The sequence below is a fragment of the Solanum lycopersicum genome, chromosome 1 (assembly GCF_036512215.1).
Source record: "Solanum lycopersicum chromosome 1, SLM_r2.1".
Taxonomy (NCBI): Eukaryota; Viridiplantae; Streptophyta; class Magnoliopsida; order Solanales; family Solanaceae; genus Solanum; species Solanum lycopersicum.
In genome coordinates this window covers 80,619,619-80,640,855 of record NC_090800.1, presented here as the reverse complement: position 1 = coordinate 80,640,855, position 21,237 = coordinate 80,619,619, and the positions used below count along the sequence as shown (strand labels likewise).

Genomic DNA, 21,237 nt, shown 5'->3' with positions numbered 1-21,237 from the left:
TATATTTAAATATAGTGTAAGAGTAGAATCATAATCTAGCTTTTGCCTAAAATTCACTGACACACTTTTCCCTACAGCTATTTGAAAACACTATAAAAGATTCAAAACATCCCTACACAAGTTAACAGAACACATCAAAATCTGCACCACTTAAAAGATTATAAGAATCACAGGGTCCTCATAATGAACTGCAAATATAGCTTTTAGTTTTAGAGTTACAATAAGGTGAATAAACACTTCATTTTGGTGCTTATTCTCTGTTAAACCTCCCCAGTAAAGATGAGTACAAATCTAGTGGTCTCTATTGGATGCATGGTAATTCTTCCTTCATAATTTTAGAAATTACTGCAGGTCACTTGGATATCTTGGCAGTAAGTTCTCTTACCAGCTTCGCAGCAACCATTGCAGTCATGCCATCAACAGTATCACGCTGCGGGTTGAACTCAACCACATCAGCACCAACAACATCAGCTTGAAGGTTATGCAGTATGTTTAGAACATCGCGGAAAGAGAGACCTCCTGGTTCTATATGAGATACTCCAGGAGCAAATGCTGGATCCATACAGTCAACATCCACTGAGATATACACGCCCTTCACACCTTCGCCAAGTTTCTGAATGTACAAGAATAATAGTTGAACAATTGAGATTATTAATGAAGCAAATAAATAACAAAATTCCAGCGTATAGACAATGGAAGATTAGCAGTTGCTACATTTGGTAAGTAACAGCAAATATAATGAAATTGAAGGGGATCATAGCTTATAGTAGGATATATTGAGACAGAAAGAAATGTGAGAGTATTAGGCATCTGGAATAGACTCATCATATTCAGAATTCCTGAAGTGATGAACATATTTGCAAGTATATGATTTGGACAGAAAATACAAGAGGGTAAGGTAAAGGAAAGCGAAGGTAAAGATATACAGACCAGATTCTCCAAAAATTGTCGGTCTTGGGAAAATGTTCGCATTTCATATTGCTCCACACCGAACCTTTTTCCTTGTTCTCGACCTTCTTTATTAATTGATCTAATTCCCACCTACATATAAGATCAAGTGTTCTGGTAAATATTTTGTATTTGATTAAACCAAGAAATAGCATACAAAGTTATATATGCTTAGCTGGTCTATAGAAAGAACATATATTACTTGCAAAAGCCGTCGAGCATAACCACCCTCCATTATCCGTGCAAAGCTTGATGCATGTGAGTATTTGTTTCCTTCAAAGGCATGATAAATGTCAGGATGAGCATCAAGGTGAAGGATATCAATAGGCCCTCCAAGCTTTTCAGACACAGCTCTTACAACAGGATAGGATATAGAGTGATCACCCCCTAACACCAAGGGGCGCAATGGATTCTGAAAAAGTCAAAATGGGAATTAAAATAAGCAAAAAATGTTAGAACTGAAGCATACAGGCCTTGCTAAGAAGAGAATACTTTGAGTAGAGCTCCTAGTTATAATAATATTTTATTCAGTCATCATAGTGTAAAAAATATTTCGATTCAGAAGCAAAGGGAAGTCATAAAATAACAGTGAGTATTGATTCTTCATTGAATAACAGTTGGGCAGAAGATCTTCCATGCAACAAAAGATCTTTCTCTTGTTCACTACGAGATGAGAAAAATTGGCAGGATTACTGTAGCAGGGTAGAGAAGGCACAATAGTTTGATGCCTAAACATATATACATCTGTTAACAGTCTTGAGCAGGTCCTTCCAGCTTCAAAAATCATATTATGGATAAAAGAGCTCCTTTGAACAACACATGAGGTCATGAAGACAATTCACTTTTTCCTTTCTAACTTTTAATAGACATATGGATGAAGGCGAGCAAGCTTACTTTACACTGGTAACTCTGAACAATATAATGAAGAGATACAATAAAAGCCAAAATGTCAGTATGGACTCTGACACGGCAATAAAATTTCTGTTTTTACTGGCTTTGGATGGGGAGGATGGGGGTCTAGAAGTTTGATATATCATTATAATAAAAATGATTTTGGTAAATTTTCTAATTTAATGGATGAAGTAGCCAGTGGCCTATGATTAGTATGCTTTCCCTGCAGAAAGGAGACAAATACTTCCCCAGAAGTTATTACATAAATTATGCTTTACCTCTTCCATAACTAGCTTGACAGATTCGCTTATGATACTCATTAACCTATCATCATCTACACCTGCATCTCGTAACTCTTGCACAGGCACATCACCAACATCAGTTAAGATGCGTGGATCATCTAATTCTTTTCCTGCACAAAAGAAATAACTGCATTGTTTTGTTTCCTCCATAACCAGAACAGATAAATATTGAATAGAATGAGTATAAAGCTTAACCCACTATTTACTGATTATTTGATTGTGATTGATAAATCCCTAAAACAAAATTAGTGTTTTGAAACTCATCTTGTCCAAAGTAAATAATGTAAAGAATAATTGTTTCAACAGATAAATAACTTTACTTACCTTCCTCAGTTGTAGAGTTTGTACTGCCACACCACATAGCCTCTCGTATACGAGGAGGAGCAAATGCTGGCCCCTGGAGAAATGAAGAGTTATGTCCCAGAGGAACTCCAAGAAGAGACGTTGAGGCTACAGCACCTCCAAGAGCACGAACAAGCTCTCCCTATAAAAGTAACTTGAAAAGATCAGGAAACAAATCAATCATTCACGTGTAAATGGTCTTATAGGAAAAATTCACTACAGCAAACCAGTAGGTCAATCCAAATGAGAAACAACAACCCTTAAAGGTAGCTAATGTCTTGTAAGAGAATACCGAAGTAGTTGGTTGTCTTCTTTCTTTCCCTTCTCCCCTGACAAACCTATGTTCCATCTATCCTTAACCATCATGAAGAAATAGCCCATTATCATACTAGGATACAACTACCACTTGTCCATTTCATTTGTGTGACTAGATTAAGTGACAGTGCAGGGACACAGATCATGCTGTGAGGAAACAATACAAAAATTCTTGAAATATCTCTGGTGCTGACAAAATGTTTAGTCATGCTTATCAATTCCAATCACATATAGAACTTCCTTTTAAAATGACATTGACACTATTGCCACAGGTAAACTAATATACATGAGAACTAGCAGTGCTGAATTTATGCACACACCCACACCATCAAGGATTACCAAGATAAACCAAAAGGTTCAAGAGCTTTTACACAAAGGTTCTATTCACGATATTAATTCATTAATCAGTTAAATGTAGTAATTGGAAAGAACTAAGTGATACTAATATGAAGCATCTCATTATGAGCCCAACTCAAAATAACATACCTTAAGTTTTGCTCTTTCACGAATAAGTGTAAGAGATGCCTCTATAACACGATTCTGTCCTTTTTCCACCAATTCTTTTGGAACATTTGACGCGTGCAATTTCTGCATATAATGGATTCCCATTCTTCCAGCACTCCTCATATTTGTTTATTCTGATTATCCTACAAAACCCCAACAAAATAAATAAAATTCCTTTTACCCAGAAATCCAAATCTGCAAAGTAGACTAGAAATGAACCGGATATACTTAGTATGTTATCTATCTTCAATAGTGTATGAGCAAACACAAATTACCCTGTCCTCTCCTATTGATATCGAGAGCACAATTTATTTTGCATCCTCCACAAGCATGTTAAGATAAAAAAAAAGTCTTTACTCTTTCAAGAAGAGCTTGTCACCTCTGCATTAGTTTCTGGTAAAAAAGTTTGTTGTCTACAAAATTGTTAACATACAGAAAGGTATAGTACTGTTGAATCATGTCATCAAACTACAACGTGCCAGTATAATCCCACAAGTGAAGTCTACTCAAACCTTACTCCCTACGGTATAGGTCGCTTCCAATAAACACTCTGGTCAAAGAAAGCAAACGCGCAACATCTAAAGCAAAAGGGAATCAAGAAGATTTTGCAGCGAATCTACCTGTGTAAAACCAAAAAAAAAAAAGATCCCAAAAAGGAGACTTTATCTCCTCAAACCCAAACCCATGTCCATATATACCCCCATACAATTTCCAGTATCACCAAATAGAAAAAAGAAAGCAACTTTCTTTGAATTTCCCATTATTATTTTCATAAAAGAGTTAAAACTTTTCTCAACAACCAAACAGAGTCCCACAACTAGTAAAGATATCCAAATTTGGGGATTAAAAGAACAGCAATAAATTAAAGAACAAAAGGTTAATCCTCAAGAGAAACAAAGCAAGAAAGTGACATATCATACCTACAACTGCAAGAAAGAGTGATGAGAGCAAAAAAAGAAGGCAATCGCTGAGTTTAAAAAAGAAGAAGACATGCAGTCGTTTTTAGTAGTAATATAATGGGATTTGGTGCTTGCAGCGGGTGGAGTATGAAAATGGAAATATTGTTATTAGGCAACGGAGATTAGCACAATTTACACGTAATCACCGACTGATTAAGCCAATCCATTTCTCTTGTGAAGGGGACTTATCCAACCAACATACTAAAATAATAATTTTTTTCTTTAATTTTATGGGGTTTGTAGCCTTGTAGATGGCGGATATAAGGTTATTACCTGAATTGGGGTTTGGTTGAAATCTAATTAGTTTAGGTTAATTATAAATCGTGATATGTAATAAATGAGAAATTTATTTTTATGGTAAAAAAATAGAGGTATTTCATAGTTAATAGATTGATGTTAAGAGTATTTTAAAGCCGAATGATAAATGAAAGATATTATTATATTAAATTTGAAAATTATTTTTCAAATATTTACATAACCTTTTTAACGTTACAGCGAGGTCAAATAATTATCTAATTGACTATGAATAAAGCATATATCATTAATGTTAGGTTGTGATGTATTAGTGAGAGTGTTTCATCCTTAATCATAAATCTCAGATTCGAGCCCTAAATATGATTTAAATCATGTTAAAAGCACGATCTGAATTTTGTCTAAGCTTCAATATGAATTCCAAAATCGAATGAAAATAATAATATAGATGACCAAGTATATGATATACCTGGAATAGAAAAGGATGATATTCTAACTGAGAAAATATGTACGGTTGTATTGTTCAATTGAAATTATTGATATTTCAACTTAGCTAATTTATTTTATAGCCTTTAAAGCATAATTTATCATGAAATCCAAACTATGCCTCCATATTTCTGTGAGGTTTTATCCAGCTTCAATTACATCTTTTAATTCTATAACTTTTTATCATCAGTATACTAAAAAAAAGTATTTAAAAAGTTGCATTAAATATTATATTAAATAGTATTAACCAAATCCATGTGATAATTATCAAATACATAGAAAAAGTAAATTGTTTACTATAGGAACTTACTGTTCAAACAAATTATCCAAGCTTAGGTGACAAGGGGATAAATAAAGATAAAAAAAAATCACTAAATAATGAATGTAATAGCGAAATTTAGATAATTTAGTAGTACAAAATTTTAGCATTATCATAAAGTCTTTGTGTGTCATATCGTGGTAAAATAATTGATAAATTTCAAAAGATCTTGATATAGATAAGTTAAAACCAATTATATATGTATATGCTAAGGTTAGAATTAATAGACTAATTAAAGAATATAACTTAGTTTTTCTTCTTTTTGTATGTTTTGATTTTTAATCCATAACACAGATAAGTCAGTTAATTTAATATATGGAATTTATCATGTACGATACGTTGAATTAAAATTTTGAGATAAACGTGCAAAATTCATTTTCAGAATTAATATTTAAATAATCTTAGGATAATTATCTTAGTGTTGCTTAATAAGAAAAAATATATGTATCTCAGATTATTTTGTGTTTAGTAAGTTAGCCGTTTTTTTTTACAAATTTGGCGAATCCAATTCCCAATGCATATCACAAACTTCTATGTGTCATTAACGCTGACACCCGCCCATTGGCCAGCTTCTCTGTTAGGTGTTAACATCATGGTTGAATATTATCGGCAGGAAAAAAAAATTATCTGGATCGACTGTTATATCAAATTAATACGATTTTTATTATTATATAATTTAATGAAATAAAATGAAGATTTAAGTTATCAATGAACTCTTAAAGTTATTTTTATATTCACTTAGATACTTTAATTAAGACGTATCTATTGAACACTTTTACCTATTCAAAATTGTTGTTATTAAGCATTTTTTTATTAATCATAAAAAAATATGAAAAATATGTGATATACTTGCGCTGACAAAACAACTAATTAATCAATGACATGTGGCACTGAGCCTCCAAATTTATAAAATTATTTTAAACACATTTTATATCTATTTTTTAAAAAATAATAAATAATGAAAATGTCAACCTATTTTAAGAACCCCAACCCCAACCTCCTTTCATCTTCATCTTCCTCCCAAAACATATTCTTTCTCAAATCATAAATCCTCTCCTTTCAACTTCATCTTCTTTCGAAATTACATTTTTTCTCAAATCACAAAACCTAATTTCTTATCAAGTAACTTGAAGATTTTTTTTTTTTTTAAAAAGATACTTTTTCTTACTAAGAGAGAAGAAAAAAGAAAATTTTGCTAGCGGTTATCGTCACTCTTTGTATATGACCATTAGCGGCATTCAATTTTTAATTGCCTCTAAATATATATTTTTAGCGGCAATTGTCACTCTTTGTATATGTCTCTAAAACTTTTAGCGGCATTGGTTATAATGACACTTAATAATGCCGGTAAAGACGTTATCAATCTTTATTAGTGTCAATATTTAATGTCGCTAAAAGTTGTTTTTGTTTAGTTATGCAGGGTTAGTTATGTTGAGTTTAATTATACAGGTATTAGCTATGCAGATATTAGTTATGTAGGTATTATTTTGTTAAGTTTAGATTATAATACATGAATTATTAACTATTAAATATTAAACTTGTTGTAAATTATTAATATATATTATTTACAAAATAATAATACATACTAGTAAAATGCGAAATATATAATGATAATATTTGATTAGCATATGTACCGTGAAAAAATATACGATCAAATTTTTAATATTAAAAAAATATTTATATTTGCATAAATAAATAAAAATGATAAGTCTATAAAAAGTGATGTAAATAGTATATGATAGAAAAATAATAAATTTTCCAATTAAAAAAATTAAAAGAAATAAAAAATGGCCTAATATAAAAAGAAATAAAAAAAAACATATAAAGGAAAACAGTATAATTGTCAATTAAAAAAATAAAATAAATTGATAGGATAAATCTGTAATTTTTCATTTTAATATATATATATAACTAATACCCACATAACTTATTCTACTTTCTATGCTGCATAACTTTATACATATATTATCTCGTAAGTTATGTTGGTATTAATTATGTAGGACTACAAAAAATGCAATCAACCACCGTATAAATTAATACATGAATAACAAAATTTCTACCAAACATAGTAAAAATAATGTAACTTTTAATACATGTATAAGATGTTTCTTATACAATAACCAAACGGCTCCTATAGGTATAATGCAATTCACATTTCATACAATGTACAGAAATAATGGAAAATTAGTGAAATTACCTACGCGTTTAATTATGAAAATTTAAAAATAATTACTTTATTTGAAATTTTTGAAGTCGGGTTTCATTTGGCTATACTTTTTTCAAAACATATTTAGAATTTGAATATATTAACCATGTGTACATATATTCGTTTGACTTTGACACATTTTTTAGAAAAACTTATTTAAATATACTATAACAAAAAATATATTTTTTATCACTTTTAATTTATTTATAATACGAGTATAATACATGTATTAGAAAGAAAAGAAAGTGATTATTGTTAAATCACATTTTCTTAATTCATTGTTTCAAATTAGTTCAACATATATAGGATCAATTGGTCCATTACCTACCCAATGGCGTTCTGTAGTGATGTTAATCTGGGTGGCATGAACTACGCAAAGAGGCTCGCAAGATCGAAGGTGATCTTGATGTTAAGCTCTCTTCTTATGCCAAGCTTGGTGCTAGGGTCAATCAAGAAGGTAGAGTTCAATTATTTTTTTATTTTTTTGATAAAGTTAAGTTGTAAATAGTAACTATGACAGGAAAATATTTGTAAGGTTTAAATCTGTTATTCATTGTGTCAAAATGTTGATGGGTTTTGGTTTAGGAAGTGTGGGAATCCTATCTTGATTCATTATATCTATGTGTTTATGGTTTGGTACACAATGTGCTACATTAATATTTTGATTGCTGATTTTGCTAATTTTGGGATGAATTCCTAGTGGGTTCTATGTTGAAAGTTATGAAGTTTTTATCTTGATTCAACAACAACATAACCATTGAAACCCCAGGGGTCTCGGGAGGGTAGGGTGACCTCAGACCTTACCACTGCCTCGTGGATCGTGGAGGTGTAGAGGCAGTTTTGGTTGAGAGAGTGTACAGTTTCTACCGTGATTTACTATATCTACTTGTTAGTGGGGTTTGGTCCAGAAAGTGTAAAGCTTCTATCTTGATTGAATGATCAATGCCATGATCCTTTTTGTTTGTCTGTAATTATTTGAGAAAGAGTATGATGCTTTGTTTCTATCTTGATTCGTTGTATCGTACTTTGTTTCTTATTCAATGTTGTTGTCTATGAGTTGAATCTCTGGTCTGGATCATTTTGGAGATCTTTTTTTTGCCTGTTCAATTCTGTTGGTTGAAGTTTAATTTAAGGCTAAATGAGATGTTTTTTTTTGAGATAAGAAGTTTCTGCTGAAGCTTTAAGTAATTGAGTGGCTAAGTACAATGAAGGTGGTTTCGGAATCCCGTCGAATCCCGTCCTTCATGCGTGTAAGGAATCCATAAAAATACAGTGTAGCATCTAATCTATCTTCTGTTACACCTAAAATATACGTTTTATAAATAATTAAACTTTAAAAGTTAGAAGTTAAAAAATTTTTCCTCTCACCTCGGTTGGGGAGAAAAGCTTTTTTGTTGTCGGAAAAGACATCTGCAGGTCCTTCCTATCCATCTGTCCAAAATTGAAAGCGAATGTTTATCCACATCTGTCGCTTCTCCATATTCTGTCCATTCCAACTAGTAATTGTACCTTTGAAGTTCCCTTGCATTACCCAAACTCTCCAAATAAACCGAGAACATATACCAGATATCCCATATGAACCGGAAATGCTGGAGATGTCTGTCCGATTTGCAAAAATAACATAAGCTGCAAGATTCTGTACTCCTCTTTCGGAGATCATCATGTGTGAGACAGTTCTCATTGAGTGCTATCCATCCAAATCCAGCCAGTTTTTGCAACATTAGTTTTCAATGTCAGCTTCCAAGGCCTCATTGGCTCCTTCTTGTGCTTCTTTGCTTGATTTAATTGAGAAAATTCCATCATTCTTTGCCCATCCACTTCAGAGAATCTGACCTGTTCATTAAGATTCCAGTTGCTTCCATTGAAGCAGTTACTTATGCTTGCATTAGTTGGTGTTGACCTGATTGGTCCTTAAAGAGGTTGGCTTTCCAGTCATTTATCCTGCCACTTCCTTGTTTTCCTCCTATTTACCACCTGGGTTTTTAACAGTTCTTTAAATACATTCATCTTCATTCTCTGCTTCTAAACTGCTAAATTGTAAGGTGTTGTTACACTCTTGGTGCATCATTGATTGTCCATTTGCATTGCCAACTTACCTTTTTGACTTTTTCCATGGTTCCTTCATTTCAATATAGAATTTCCTCAACCATTTGAACACAAGGCTTTTATTGTGAAACCTTTAAGTTCTCTACCAAATACCTGTTCAGTTTAGTTTTAAGGCAAAAGGGCCTAATATACCCCTCAATTACTGGAAATTGTTGCCAAGAAATAATTCAAACTTATAACGTTTAAGAAATCATGTAAGTTTCTACCACATAGCTGAGTTAACAGTACGATACAACCAAATCTAATGCAAAAAGATAATTAATGTAAATTGTAATTGCAGAAATTGTTACTCTAATTACTGATCAGGACATATCATTAGTCTAATAATGTTAGAGACCAGGAGTAAACTTCATAGATATTTGTTAGTTGTTTGTCTTTGTTCATGAAGACCTAAGGGTCAACACTACTGATTACCCACCTAAGCTTTAGATTGGCTGTCGTGGGTTTGTTTTGGTTTTGAGCTTCACCTAACAAACAAAGAAATATGGCCTGTTTCTGATTTTTGGAACTTGTTGAACAACTCGGCTTGTGGTTTGGTTTCTGATTCTTGTTTTTGTTGAATTCAAACTTTAGGATCCAGCAGGTCTTGGAAGTCCACGGAAATGGTGATTCAGTCATTACTTGAGAAACTACTGGATGTAAATGATTCTATGAGTAGATGTGCGGCATCTGCAGCATCTATCACTTCTGTTACACAGAAACTGGCAAGGCACAGGGACATACTTCATGAATTTACCCAGGTTACTAACCATGTGATAGTATATTAGATATAGTCACTGATTCACCATAAGTGATTTGACATGGTAACAATTGTAACTTTCTGAAGTGGGAAAAAGAAAGTATATTATCAGCAGCTATGCTGACATCTTCTCCTGCCTTGTTGATATCCAACTAGTTTGAATTCTGTTTGTCCAACTACTCATGTGCAGTTTCTTAAATTAACTGCACTGCTCTTGTTGCATGCTAATCCTGTTGACTGCAATCCCTTTTTGGAGCTAGCAACATGTGTTTGTTTAGGAACATTTGAAATAAAACACGAACAAGAATAAATATTTTATCCATTTCCCTGGCCTGGCTGCAGATTTAATTGGTGCCCATGTCAACTGAGTTAATTCACTTAAACTTTTTGGAAATTCTGATGTGTTTAGCAAGCAAACTCTTCTGATAATTATCAGATTAGCTATCCCGTTCCACACTTCTTAAAATAATAAATTGTAGAGGGTTTGCTAATTGATCAATTATCAGTTTCTTTGTGGGAATAATTGGAAGTAACTGTGGCTGAACTCTTAAATCAGATACTCTATTATTGTGATTTAATATATTAAGAAAAGGAATACTTAAGTAGAGCCCAAGGAAAGTCAGACCCTCAAAATTGAACTATCTAAGTTTTGGTTAAACGAGAATGTTGAACCGCTATCATTCAGAGTGCATGCTATGTTGGAGTAGTTTAAATTGCTTGTTGGCTATGCCAGTCACTATTTTATGACTGACACATCATCTTGTCTTCAGGAATTTAGGCGTATTAAGGGAAATATAAGCTCAATGAGGGAACATGACTTCTTAGTTCTGTGAGAGATGATATCAGTGAGTATAAGGTAAGAAAGATTCATCGTCAAAATTCTTTTTTCGATGCTATAGCTTCAATTGCCTCTTAAGCTATTATTTGTATCGATTCAGGCTTCAGAAAGTATGTCCCCCAAAATGCATATACTGAGGGAGAGAACTGCTATAGATGGAAGCATATCTCATATAATTTATCAGGGATATTAATCACATCCTCTTCAATTGTCCCAAGGCAATAGCTTATTGGGATGGAATCATGGGGCACACTGTACCACATCAGTCCAGGATTGGACCAGCAGAGACATTGCCGATATCCACACCATCTGGGGTAGCATGAAGAGTAGGCCTTCCAATTATTGGCTTACATGACAAGAAATCCTCCCTTTCACCCTTTGGAATCTCTGGATTAGCAGAATCGACAACGTCTTCAACGGAAATAACCATCAGGTGGACACCTCTCACGTCATTAACATGGGCTTGGAATACCATTTCTTGTCATATGGGTCGGAAACCACCAAACACACTACTGCAACAGCCAAAATCAGGTGGGAAATGCCAAGAAATGGGACTTTAAGCTGAAGACTGATGGAGCATCTGGGAACAGCCCTAGCACAAGGATTAACTCTGATGAAAGTTGACTCTAGAACTTCAAACTCTAATTTGGAATCTCAAACTACAATTTGGAACATTCCAAAAACTTCAAGCACTATTCCAAAATTCTTGCTCCAGAATATGGTGACAGTTGCCGAAACAAAAATAGAACAGAAGAAATACTTCTCCATCACAGATGTCATTTTCCCTTCCACCATCAACCTCTCTTTTTCTTCCCCATCACTCATCAACAAGAAGAAGATGAACAAAAACAAGCTTCATTAGCCCAACTCTTGAAGTACCATAAAGAATACGAAACATTCCTTTACCAACTACGCTCATGGCCCTCATGGTCTTGATTGGGCAAATCAACCCAACCCTTTTCACCGTTATGTTTCTTCTCCACTCATCCCTCTGTTTCACTCCATATTCTGATGAATCTCCTCTTTACTCATCAGTTTTCAAGACTCTCCCTTTTCCCAAACCCATTTCGGATTCCACAATTTCTCAGCTTTTCTATGTTTCTTTAGCCTTATCAGCTTGGAAATCGACTGGGTTTTCAACTTGGTCCCTTCGTGTAAAGCCTAGAAGCGGAAATCTCCATCCAACTGAAGCGTATATTATTTGTCCACCTGTTGAATCAGTGTCAGACAAAGGTTTCGTGGCTCATTATGCGCCAAAAGAACATTCTTTGGAAATTAGAGCCCAGTTCTCATCGGGGCTTTTCACAGGATTCTTCCCTGAAAATTCTTTCCTTATTGGGTCATGCTATTGCTGCTGTTTCAATGGCAGCAGCAGGGCTTAGATGGGATGTGAAAGCTCTAGATGGATTAGGTTACGAGGCATTAGAGAAGTTTACCGGCGTTGAAAATTTTCCCAAGTTTAAAGTCCCATCTCGGCCCGTGAAAGGGTCAATGCCAGAGATTGTGCTTTTTGTTTTTTCCTAGTGGTTTGAATGAATTCGAAGTGGATTATAAGGAGTTGAGCTGCGCTATTTCGGAGTTTTCAGGCTTGGATTGGAAAGGCAAGCCTAATGTCCTCAGTAAAGAGCACATTTGTTGGGACATTATATATAGAACCGCTGAAGCAGCGAAAAAGCCATTAACAATGTCTAATTTATTAGCGGTTGATCCATTCCAGAGTAGTGGAACATTTAGTGAAAGCTCTTATAAAGATTTAACTTTAAGGGAAGTGGTTAGAAAGCAGAGGAGTATGGTTCTACCGCAATGTCCAAAGAAACATTTTATTAGATATTATTGCATTGTACACCTTCTGGTTCACACGGGGAAAGAAACATGTTAGGCAATTGGCATTGCCATGTAGGTCACTTGCTTGGGATAGTGAAGTCCATGCTGCTCTGTTTGTTCATAGAATTATTGTCTTGCCGAACGGATTATATTTTTTGGTGAGAAACGAGAGCCATTTGGATGATCTGAAGAAAGCTACTACAGATGAGTTTAAATGGGTGAAACCAGATGGTTGTCCCGATGATCTTCCTTTATATGAGCTTACAAGTGGAGACTGCAGGAAGCTTTCAAAACGATTGTCATGCCATCAGGTACTTATTTTCTGCTCTTTGATATGATTAATTTGCGAGGATTATTTACAAGTCATATTAGCTGGGACAAACAATAATAAATTCTGGAAAGAAACAGGACCAAATGGATCCGAACAGATATTGGAAATTCACAGAGCTTGCTCAATTTGTTTGAGTTGAAGCTTTATTTTTCTTGTTGTTTGTTGTTCTTTGATATGAATATATGATCATACTTGTAAATAACTTTTTACATACGTGATTCAGTGCGTATTTTGTGATCTGATTCTCAGGACCAAAAGATATAGTGTCGTAACATGTTTTCACTTCATATCCACAATTTCATCCCCCGTTTCTCTATTATCTCGTTCTTATGTGCTTTTGCTCACAGATCCATATTACAGTTATGGTTCCTATAATATTGTTTTTGTGGAGTTCTCCGAAAAAGTTGTCATTATAAAACTAATAGTAAGATTTATGAATAGTTGTTACCATTGAAAAAAGAATCATGGTTGAGTAGCCGAAAAATCTTATTTCTTTTCCTCGCCTTCATACGAAGTGCTTCTATTATGTAAACTAGAAATCTAAGTATATTTGAATGAAGGGTTTCCATTCTTCAACTATATATCAATATGTGTCTTCCAGTGAAATAAAGCTAAAGAAAATGATTAAACAAACTTTTTGCGCAACTTAATATATCTTGATGGCAAATAGAGATGATCCTTTACTTGTTTTTTCTCTATCAAATTGCATATTATGTAGAATTGTAATGCTAGCTGAACTTTACAGTCAGATCAAGCTCATTGTTGCTTGTGATGCTTGAAGTGACCTCTTTTGATGGATATTTATTGTACAGGACATTGCTAGTGATGGCTGCTTCAGCTTGGGCATGATTGCACATTTCAAGCCCACTTTGTGCAACAAGGGTTCCTGGATGTACCCACGACTATTTTGGAAGACAGGAGTGCTCGGACAAGTTTGTATCTTGAATCGCATGCTGTTGTCATCTCTGCTTCCATGATTGGTTGTTTCTTTGATGATCCTGGTATACCCTCCCTACCCTCTCTTTTCTCTTATAACTTGTGATAGAAGTACAAGTCTGACAGCACGTGCGTGTGGATGTTGCGTCATGCCGTATATATATCTGAAAATTAAAATCATTATTAAAAATTAAACTTTTGAGCTCGTTATTTATATATATAGTTAACCATCTCCTCCGTCTAAATAACAGTAAGTTTGAAGGCAAAGGAGCTTAAAAATGAAGCCAAGTATCAAATAATTGGATTGCTATTGTGTTGTACTGTTTTATTCTACAAGAATTTGAATTGCAGAGCAATCAGTTCTTGAAGGTAGAGTTAGAGACTGCGAGGTTTATCAGTTAATACTTCATTATATTTTTATTTTCTGATACATGTATTCAGGCATTAGTCTGTCATAATCTGGTTGTAGGGTTAGCTTACTGTGGTTCATATTGTATATCCTTTTTTAGTGTAAACAAAATTCATTAACTTCTGTTTAAATCACCTTGTTTTTTCGATCTGTCACATAAAAAACTTTACGTATGTACTACTTCTGAAGCACAAAACATCTTAGTAATTGTATTAGTGAAATGTGAACCTGAACATATGCATTTATCATCCTTCAGGATCTTGTCATTTGACATGTGTGAATATACCTATTCATTCTACTGTGTCCCTTTTTATCATCCCCTTTCCTCTTCCAGATAATTAGCAAGTGGTATCGTGTTTTGGCTTGATAACTTTATTCGACTAGATTAATTGAATGTTGTGGTGCAACTAAACTGTTACCTTTTTTGGTGATCGTTGCCAGTACATGAGGTTCTTGGGCTGAAAGGATCAAAGTTTCAGAGCCTCTATCATTTTACAGTTGGAGGTCCAGTTGTTGACAAGAGGATAAAGAGTCTGCCAGCATACCCAGGCCCAAGTGATGATGCATGATCTGAAGAAAAGTGAAGGTTGTCTTACTCATTATGTCCAATTTCACTAACATAAAAAGCTATTACACGTTGATTTTCACATAAGTTAGGCAGCGAGAAGGTTCACTAATATTTTTTCAGAGAAAACAGAAGAAAACAAAAATCCTAAAACTTAAACGGTAGAAGAATATGTATGTCTTGATATGTTACATTATATAGCTAGGAACCACAATTGAATCTATGCCCATAATGTTATCAACTTATGCTTATGCCAGTTCCATCATTGTACAGTTCTTCTTCCATCTTTCAAGCATTGCAACGTCTCTTCTGTAGTCTGCATGGGTCCGTCCACATGTGGCTTGTTAAGTTTCTGTTTTTTGATCTCTCGTTTCTGGTCTCTCTCTATAACCCCTAGAGCATCAATGAGTATAAGATATGGCATTGCAGATACTAGTCATGAGGTGAAAAACTTTGAAGGGTGTACATTTACTGATTGTTTTCGATTCATAGATAGTGAACACGTTCAGGTTATTGATATAAATTGTAGTTTCATATATTCAAGTCAGTAACATTGATATTTTACATGATTTTCTCACGATTTCTCCTCTCTTTCCCCACAGCCTTGCTAAGTTTAAATTTATTGGTAATGTTAATAGTGGTGGTTGCTGTTCTTTTATGGTCAAAAATTAGAATGGTAACTTCTTTTGTTTAAATCAATATGTTGCCTGAGTTGTTGGTGTTACTATCATAATTAACATTTTAAACATTGTCAACAAGAAGTTTGTCTCACTACCCAAGGGTATGATAGACATTCTTATTAAACAGCGTTTAAATTTTTTATGTATATAGATAAAAAAGAAGATATAATTACTGGGTTAAAAATGTTTGAAAAGCAAAAACGACCAGTATAAAGTATTTAACAATTTCTTGTTGGCCTAACTAAAAAGATAAAAAGAGTCGACAAGCGCAATGGCCAGAAAATTTCAAAAACTATTAAAGAGATTTTATTTTAAAATAAATTATTCTTTTTTTTATTTTTAGTTAAAAGGTATTAAAGTCAAAAAAATAAAAATATTTTTAAATGTAACATAATATAAAAAAGATATCATTCTAGCCAAAAAAATGATATATGTGTATATTAAATTGAATAATTTACTAAAAGACACTTCATTTTAATAATAAGACATACTAATAAAACAAAGTTAAAGAAAATATTTTTTAGTGTCGTGTTGTGTGTTAGGAAAATAGAGAGTTGAGTTACTTTCAAGATTTTATTAAAAGGTAAAACTTAATGTCACGTAGTATTTGAAAGGTAACTCCAGGACTTGTAGCAAGTAAATTCCAATTTGGAATCTCAAACTAGAAATTGGAACATTCCAAAAACTTCCAGCACTATTCCAAAATTCTTACTCCAGAATATGGTTGACAGTTGCAGAAACAAAAATAGAACAGAAGAAGAAATATGCCTCTTCTCCATCACAGATTTCATCTTCCCTTTCACCGTCAACCTCTCTTTTTCTTCCCCACCACCACCAGAAAACTAATCCCAATGTCCACTTCGTCATCACAAACAACTCATCAACAAGAAGAAGATGAAGAAAAACAAGCTTCATTAGCCCAAGTCTTGAAGTACCATAAGGAAACGAAACATTCCTTCAACAACTACGCTCGTGGCCCTCGTGGTCTTGATTGGGCAAATCAGCCCAACCCTTTTCGCCGTTATGTTTCTTCTCCACTTATCTCTCTGTTACACCCTCCATATTCTGATGAATCTCCTCTTTACTCGTCACTGTTCAAGACTCTCCCTTTTCCCAAACCCCTTTCGGATTCCACAATTTCTCAGCTTTTCTATGATTCTTTAGCCTTATCAGCTTGGAAATCGACTGGGTTTTCAACTTGGTCCCTTCGGGTAAACCCTAGTAGCGGGAATCTCCATCCAACTGAAGCGTGTATTATTTGTCCACCTGTTGAATCAGTGTCAGACAAAGGTTTCGTGGCTCATTATGCGCCAAAAGAACATTCTTTGGAAATTAGAGCCCAATTCTCTTCTGGGATTTTCACAAGATTCTTCCCTGAAAATTCTTTCCTTATTGGGTTATCTTCTATTTTTTGGAGGGAAGCTTGGAAGTATGGTGAAAGGGCATTTAGGTATTGTAATCATGATGTGGGTCATGCTATTGCTGCTGTTTCAATGGCAGCAGCAGGGCTTGGATGGGATGTGAAAGTTCTAGATGGATTAGGTTACGAGGAGTTAGAGAAGTTAACGGGCGTTGAAAATTTTCCCAAGTTTAAAATCCCATCTCGGCCCGTGAAAGGGTCAATGCCAGAGATTGAGTTTGAGCATCCAGATTGTGTTCTTTTGGTTTTCCCTAGTGGTTTGAGTGAATTTAAAGTGGCTTATAAGGAGTTAAGCTGCGCTATTTCAGACTTTTCAGGTTTGGATTGGAAGGGCAAGCCTAATGTGCTTAGTAAAGAGCACATTTGTTGGGATATTATATATAGAACAGCTGAAGCAGCGAAAAAGCCATTAACAATGTCTAATTTATCAGTAGTTGATCCATTTCAGAGTAGTGGAACATTTAGTGAAAGCTCTTATAAGGATCTAAGTTTAAGGGAACTAGTTAGAAAGCGTAGGAGCGCAGTTGATATGGATGGTTCTACCGTGATGTCCAAAGAAACATTTTATCAGATATTATTGCATTGTGTGCCGTCTGGTTCACACGGTGGAAAGAAACATGTTAGGCAACTCACATTGCCATTTAGATCACTTGCTTGGGATAGTGAAGTCCATGCTGCTCTGTTTGTTCATAGAGTTGTTGGCTTGCCAAAAGGACTATATTTTTTGGTGAGAAATGAGAACCATCTGGATGATCTTAAGAAAGATACTAGAGCCGAGTTTAAATGGGTGAAACCAGATGGTTGTCCGGATGATCTTCCTTTATATGAGCTTGCAAGTGGAGACTGCAGGGAGCTTTCAAAACGATTGTCATGCCATCAGGTATGTATTTTTCATTCTTTGATTTGATCATATTAGTGTAGCTGCCCTGGTAGCGTGCCCTCTTATCGCTGCCCCCTTGGGCCTCACGATGAATATGCTCCATGGCATGGTCAGCCACATCAAGAAATGAATGGCCGGCTGAAACCAAATGCTCTGTGTTGACCCTCAAGCAGTACCGCAACCCACGTACAAAACAGTGAACTTTCTCCTCCTCCGTGGCAGGATCATGGTAGCATGGAGATGATCCTTTACTTGTTTTCTCTCTATCTAATGGCATATTATGTAGAATTGTGATGCTAGCTGAACTTTACAGTCAGATCAAGCTCATTCGTTGCTTGTGATGCTTCAAGTGACCTCTTTTTATGGATATTTATTATACAGGACATTGCTAGTGATGGCTGCTTCAGCTTGGGCATGATTGCGCATTTCGAGCCCACTTTGCGCAACAAGGGTTCCTGGATGTACCCACGGCTATTTTGGGAGACAGGAGTGCTCGGACAAGTTTTGTATCTTGAATCACATGCTGTTGGCATCTCTGCTACCGGGATTGGTTGTTTCTTTGATGATCCTGGTATACCCTCCCTACCCTCTCTTTTCTCTTTGACTTGTAATAGAAGTACTAGTCTCACAGCACATGCGTTGCACGTGGATGTTGTGTCATGCAGTATATATATCCGCAAATTAACATCATTATTAAAAAATAGGCTTCTGAGTTATTTATATAGATGTTAACTATCTCCTCCATATAAATAACAGTAAGTTTGAAGGCAAATGAGCTTAAAATTTAAATGAAGCCAAGTATCAGATAATTGGATTGCTATTGTGTTGTAATGTTTTATTCTACAAAATTTTCCATGAAAAGTACAGCTATCTAAAGATATCCTTTTAGTTCATGCTTCCAGCAAACTCTATTAGGCAGAAATTATAGAGAAGTATCAAAGTCAAAATGACCACTGTTAAACCATTAAGATAAATTAGTCTCTTTCCTTGCAAAATCTCTTTTACTAATAATTTCATGGAATTTGGACTCAGTAACATCTTAGAATTATAATTTCTGCTTAAGATGCATAAAAAGATATACTGATCTGATTTCAGATATTGCCCGTTCCCAGTCTTAAAGACAAAAAGACACCTAAAAAGATAAAAGATAAAGGACACCTGAACTTGACATGTCATATCCTTCCAGTTCAGGTTGAACCAGCTATGAACTTGCATAATGATGCACCAATCAGTCCCTCACCAATGACACTCTTTCAACTCCCTTCCCCCAAAAGAAAAACGGACAGGGAAAGAAAAGAATAAAAGAATTTGAACTAGATAGGCACCCGGAAGAAGAAGAAATTCTTATCAGTAAGTGGTTCACCTGTGTATAACTATACTATAGTTCAAAAAAAAAATCTAGCATCTCTTCTCTAAAAGGAATGAGTTGGTCACTGTCTACTTGAAGCAAGAGTATCGCCACCACTCTCTTTTCTAGAATATTTAGATGTAAGAGGCTGGAGAATCATGAACACTGAATTAGAATTGCAGAGCAATCAGTTCTTGAGGTAGAGTTGGAGACTGCGAGGTTTATTAGTGAACACTTAATTATATATATTTTTTCTGATAAATATATTCAGGCATTAGTCTATCATAATCTGGTTGTAGGGTTAGCTTACTGTGGTTGATACTGTATATCTTTTTTAGTGTAAAGAAAATTCATCAACTTCTGTTTAAATCACCTTGTTTTTTCGATCTGTCACATAAAAAACTTTACGTATGTACTACTTCTGAAGTACAAAACATCTTAGTAATTGTATTAGTGAAATGTGAACCTGAACATATGCATTTATCATCCTTCAGGATCTTGTCATTTGACATGTGTGAATATACCTATTCATTCTATTGTGTCCCTTTTTATCATCCCCTTTCCTCTCCCAGATAATTAGCAAGTGGTATCGTGTTTTGGCTTGATAACTTTATTCAACTAGATTAATTGAATGTTTTAGTGCAACTAAACTTTTACCTTTTTTGTGATCGTTGCCAGTACATGAGGTTCTTGGGCTGAAAGGATCAAAGTTTCAGAGCCTCTATCATTTTACAGTTGGAGGTCCAGTTGTTGACAAGAGGATAATGAGTCTGCCAGCATACCCAGGCACTAGCGATGATGCATGATCTGAAGAATAGTGAAGGTTATCTGACTCATTATGTCCAATTTCATTAACATAAAAAGCTATTACACGTTGATTTTCACATAAATTAGGTAGCAAGAAGGTTCACTACTCATATTTTTTCAGAGAAAAAGGAAGAAAACAAAATCCTCAAGCTTAAACGATAGAAGAATATGTATGTCTTGACATGTTACATTATATAGCTAGGAACCACAATTGAATCTATGCCCATAATGTTATCAACTTATGCTTATGCCAATTCCGTCATTGTACAGTTCTTCTTCCATCTTTCAAGCATTGCAACGTCTCTTCTATAGTCTGCATGGGTCCGTCCATATGTGGCTTGTTAAGTTTCTGTTTTTTAATCTCTCGGTTCTGGTCTTTCTCTATAACCTCTAGAGCATCATTGAGTATAAGATATGGCATTGCAGATATTAGTCATGAGGTGAAAGACTTTGAAGGGTGTACATTTACTGATTGTTTTCGATTCATAGATAGTGAACACGTTCAGGTTACTGATAAAAATTGTAGTTTCATATATTCAAGTCATTAACATTGATATTGTACATTATTTTCTCGCGATTTCTTCTCTCTTTGCCAGACAGCAATGCTAAGTTTAAATTTATTGGTAGTGTTACTGATGGTGGTCGGTGTTTTTTTTTTAGTCAGAAATCAGAATGATAAGTTCTTTTGCTTAAATCAAAATGTTGCCTGAGCTGTTGGTGTTACTATCATGAATGGCATTTTAAACATATATTGTGTACAAAAAGTTTGTCTCACTACCCAATGGTATGATAGACATTCTAATTGAACAGCGTTTAATTTTTTTTATATA

At 34.4% G+C, this 21,237-nt stretch overlaps 2 protein-coding genes and 2 pseudogenes across 2 annotated transcripts; 3 read left to right on the top strand and 1 right to left on the bottom strand.

The window, feature by feature from the left end:
* Window positions 1–142: 142 nt before the first annotated feature.
* On the bottom strand, window positions 143–4,446 carry ARG1 (arginase 1). The gene is made up of 7 exons (NM_001247649.2): window positions 4,223–4,446; window positions 3,285–3,445; window positions 2,466–2,625; window positions 2,118–2,251; window positions 1,151–1,360; window positions 931–1,041; window positions 143–613 (listed from the first exon to the last, which is right to left on the bottom strand). Exons 2-7 carry the CDS (start codon window positions 3,423–3,425, stop codon window positions 353–355), a joined length of 1,017 nt encoding a protein of 338 aa, NP_001234578.1. The 5' UTR covers window positions 3,426–3,445; window positions 4,223–4,446; the 3' UTR covers window positions 143–352.
* Window positions 4,447–7,878: 3,432 nt separating this feature from the next.
* Window positions 7,879–11,538, top strand: LOC101254647 (Golgi SNAP receptor complex member 1-2-like; annotated as a pseudogene).
* Window positions 11,539–11,573: 35 nt separating this feature from the next.
* Window positions 11,574–15,528, top strand: LOC101254344 (uncharacterized; annotated as a pseudogene).
* LOC101249301 (uncharacterized) lies at window positions 15,456–20,968 on the top strand. Its single transcript, XM_004229754.5, has 3 exons — window positions 15,456–18,252; window positions 18,634–18,823; window positions 20,279–20,968. The coding sequence occupies exons 1-3, from the start codon at window positions 16,717–16,719 to the stop codon at window positions 20,404–20,406; spliced, it is 1,854 nt and encodes a 617-aa protein (XP_004229802.1). The 5' UTR covers window positions 15,456–16,716; the 3' UTR covers window positions 20,407–20,968.
* The last annotated feature ends 269 nt before the right edge of the window (window positions 20,969–21,237 follow it).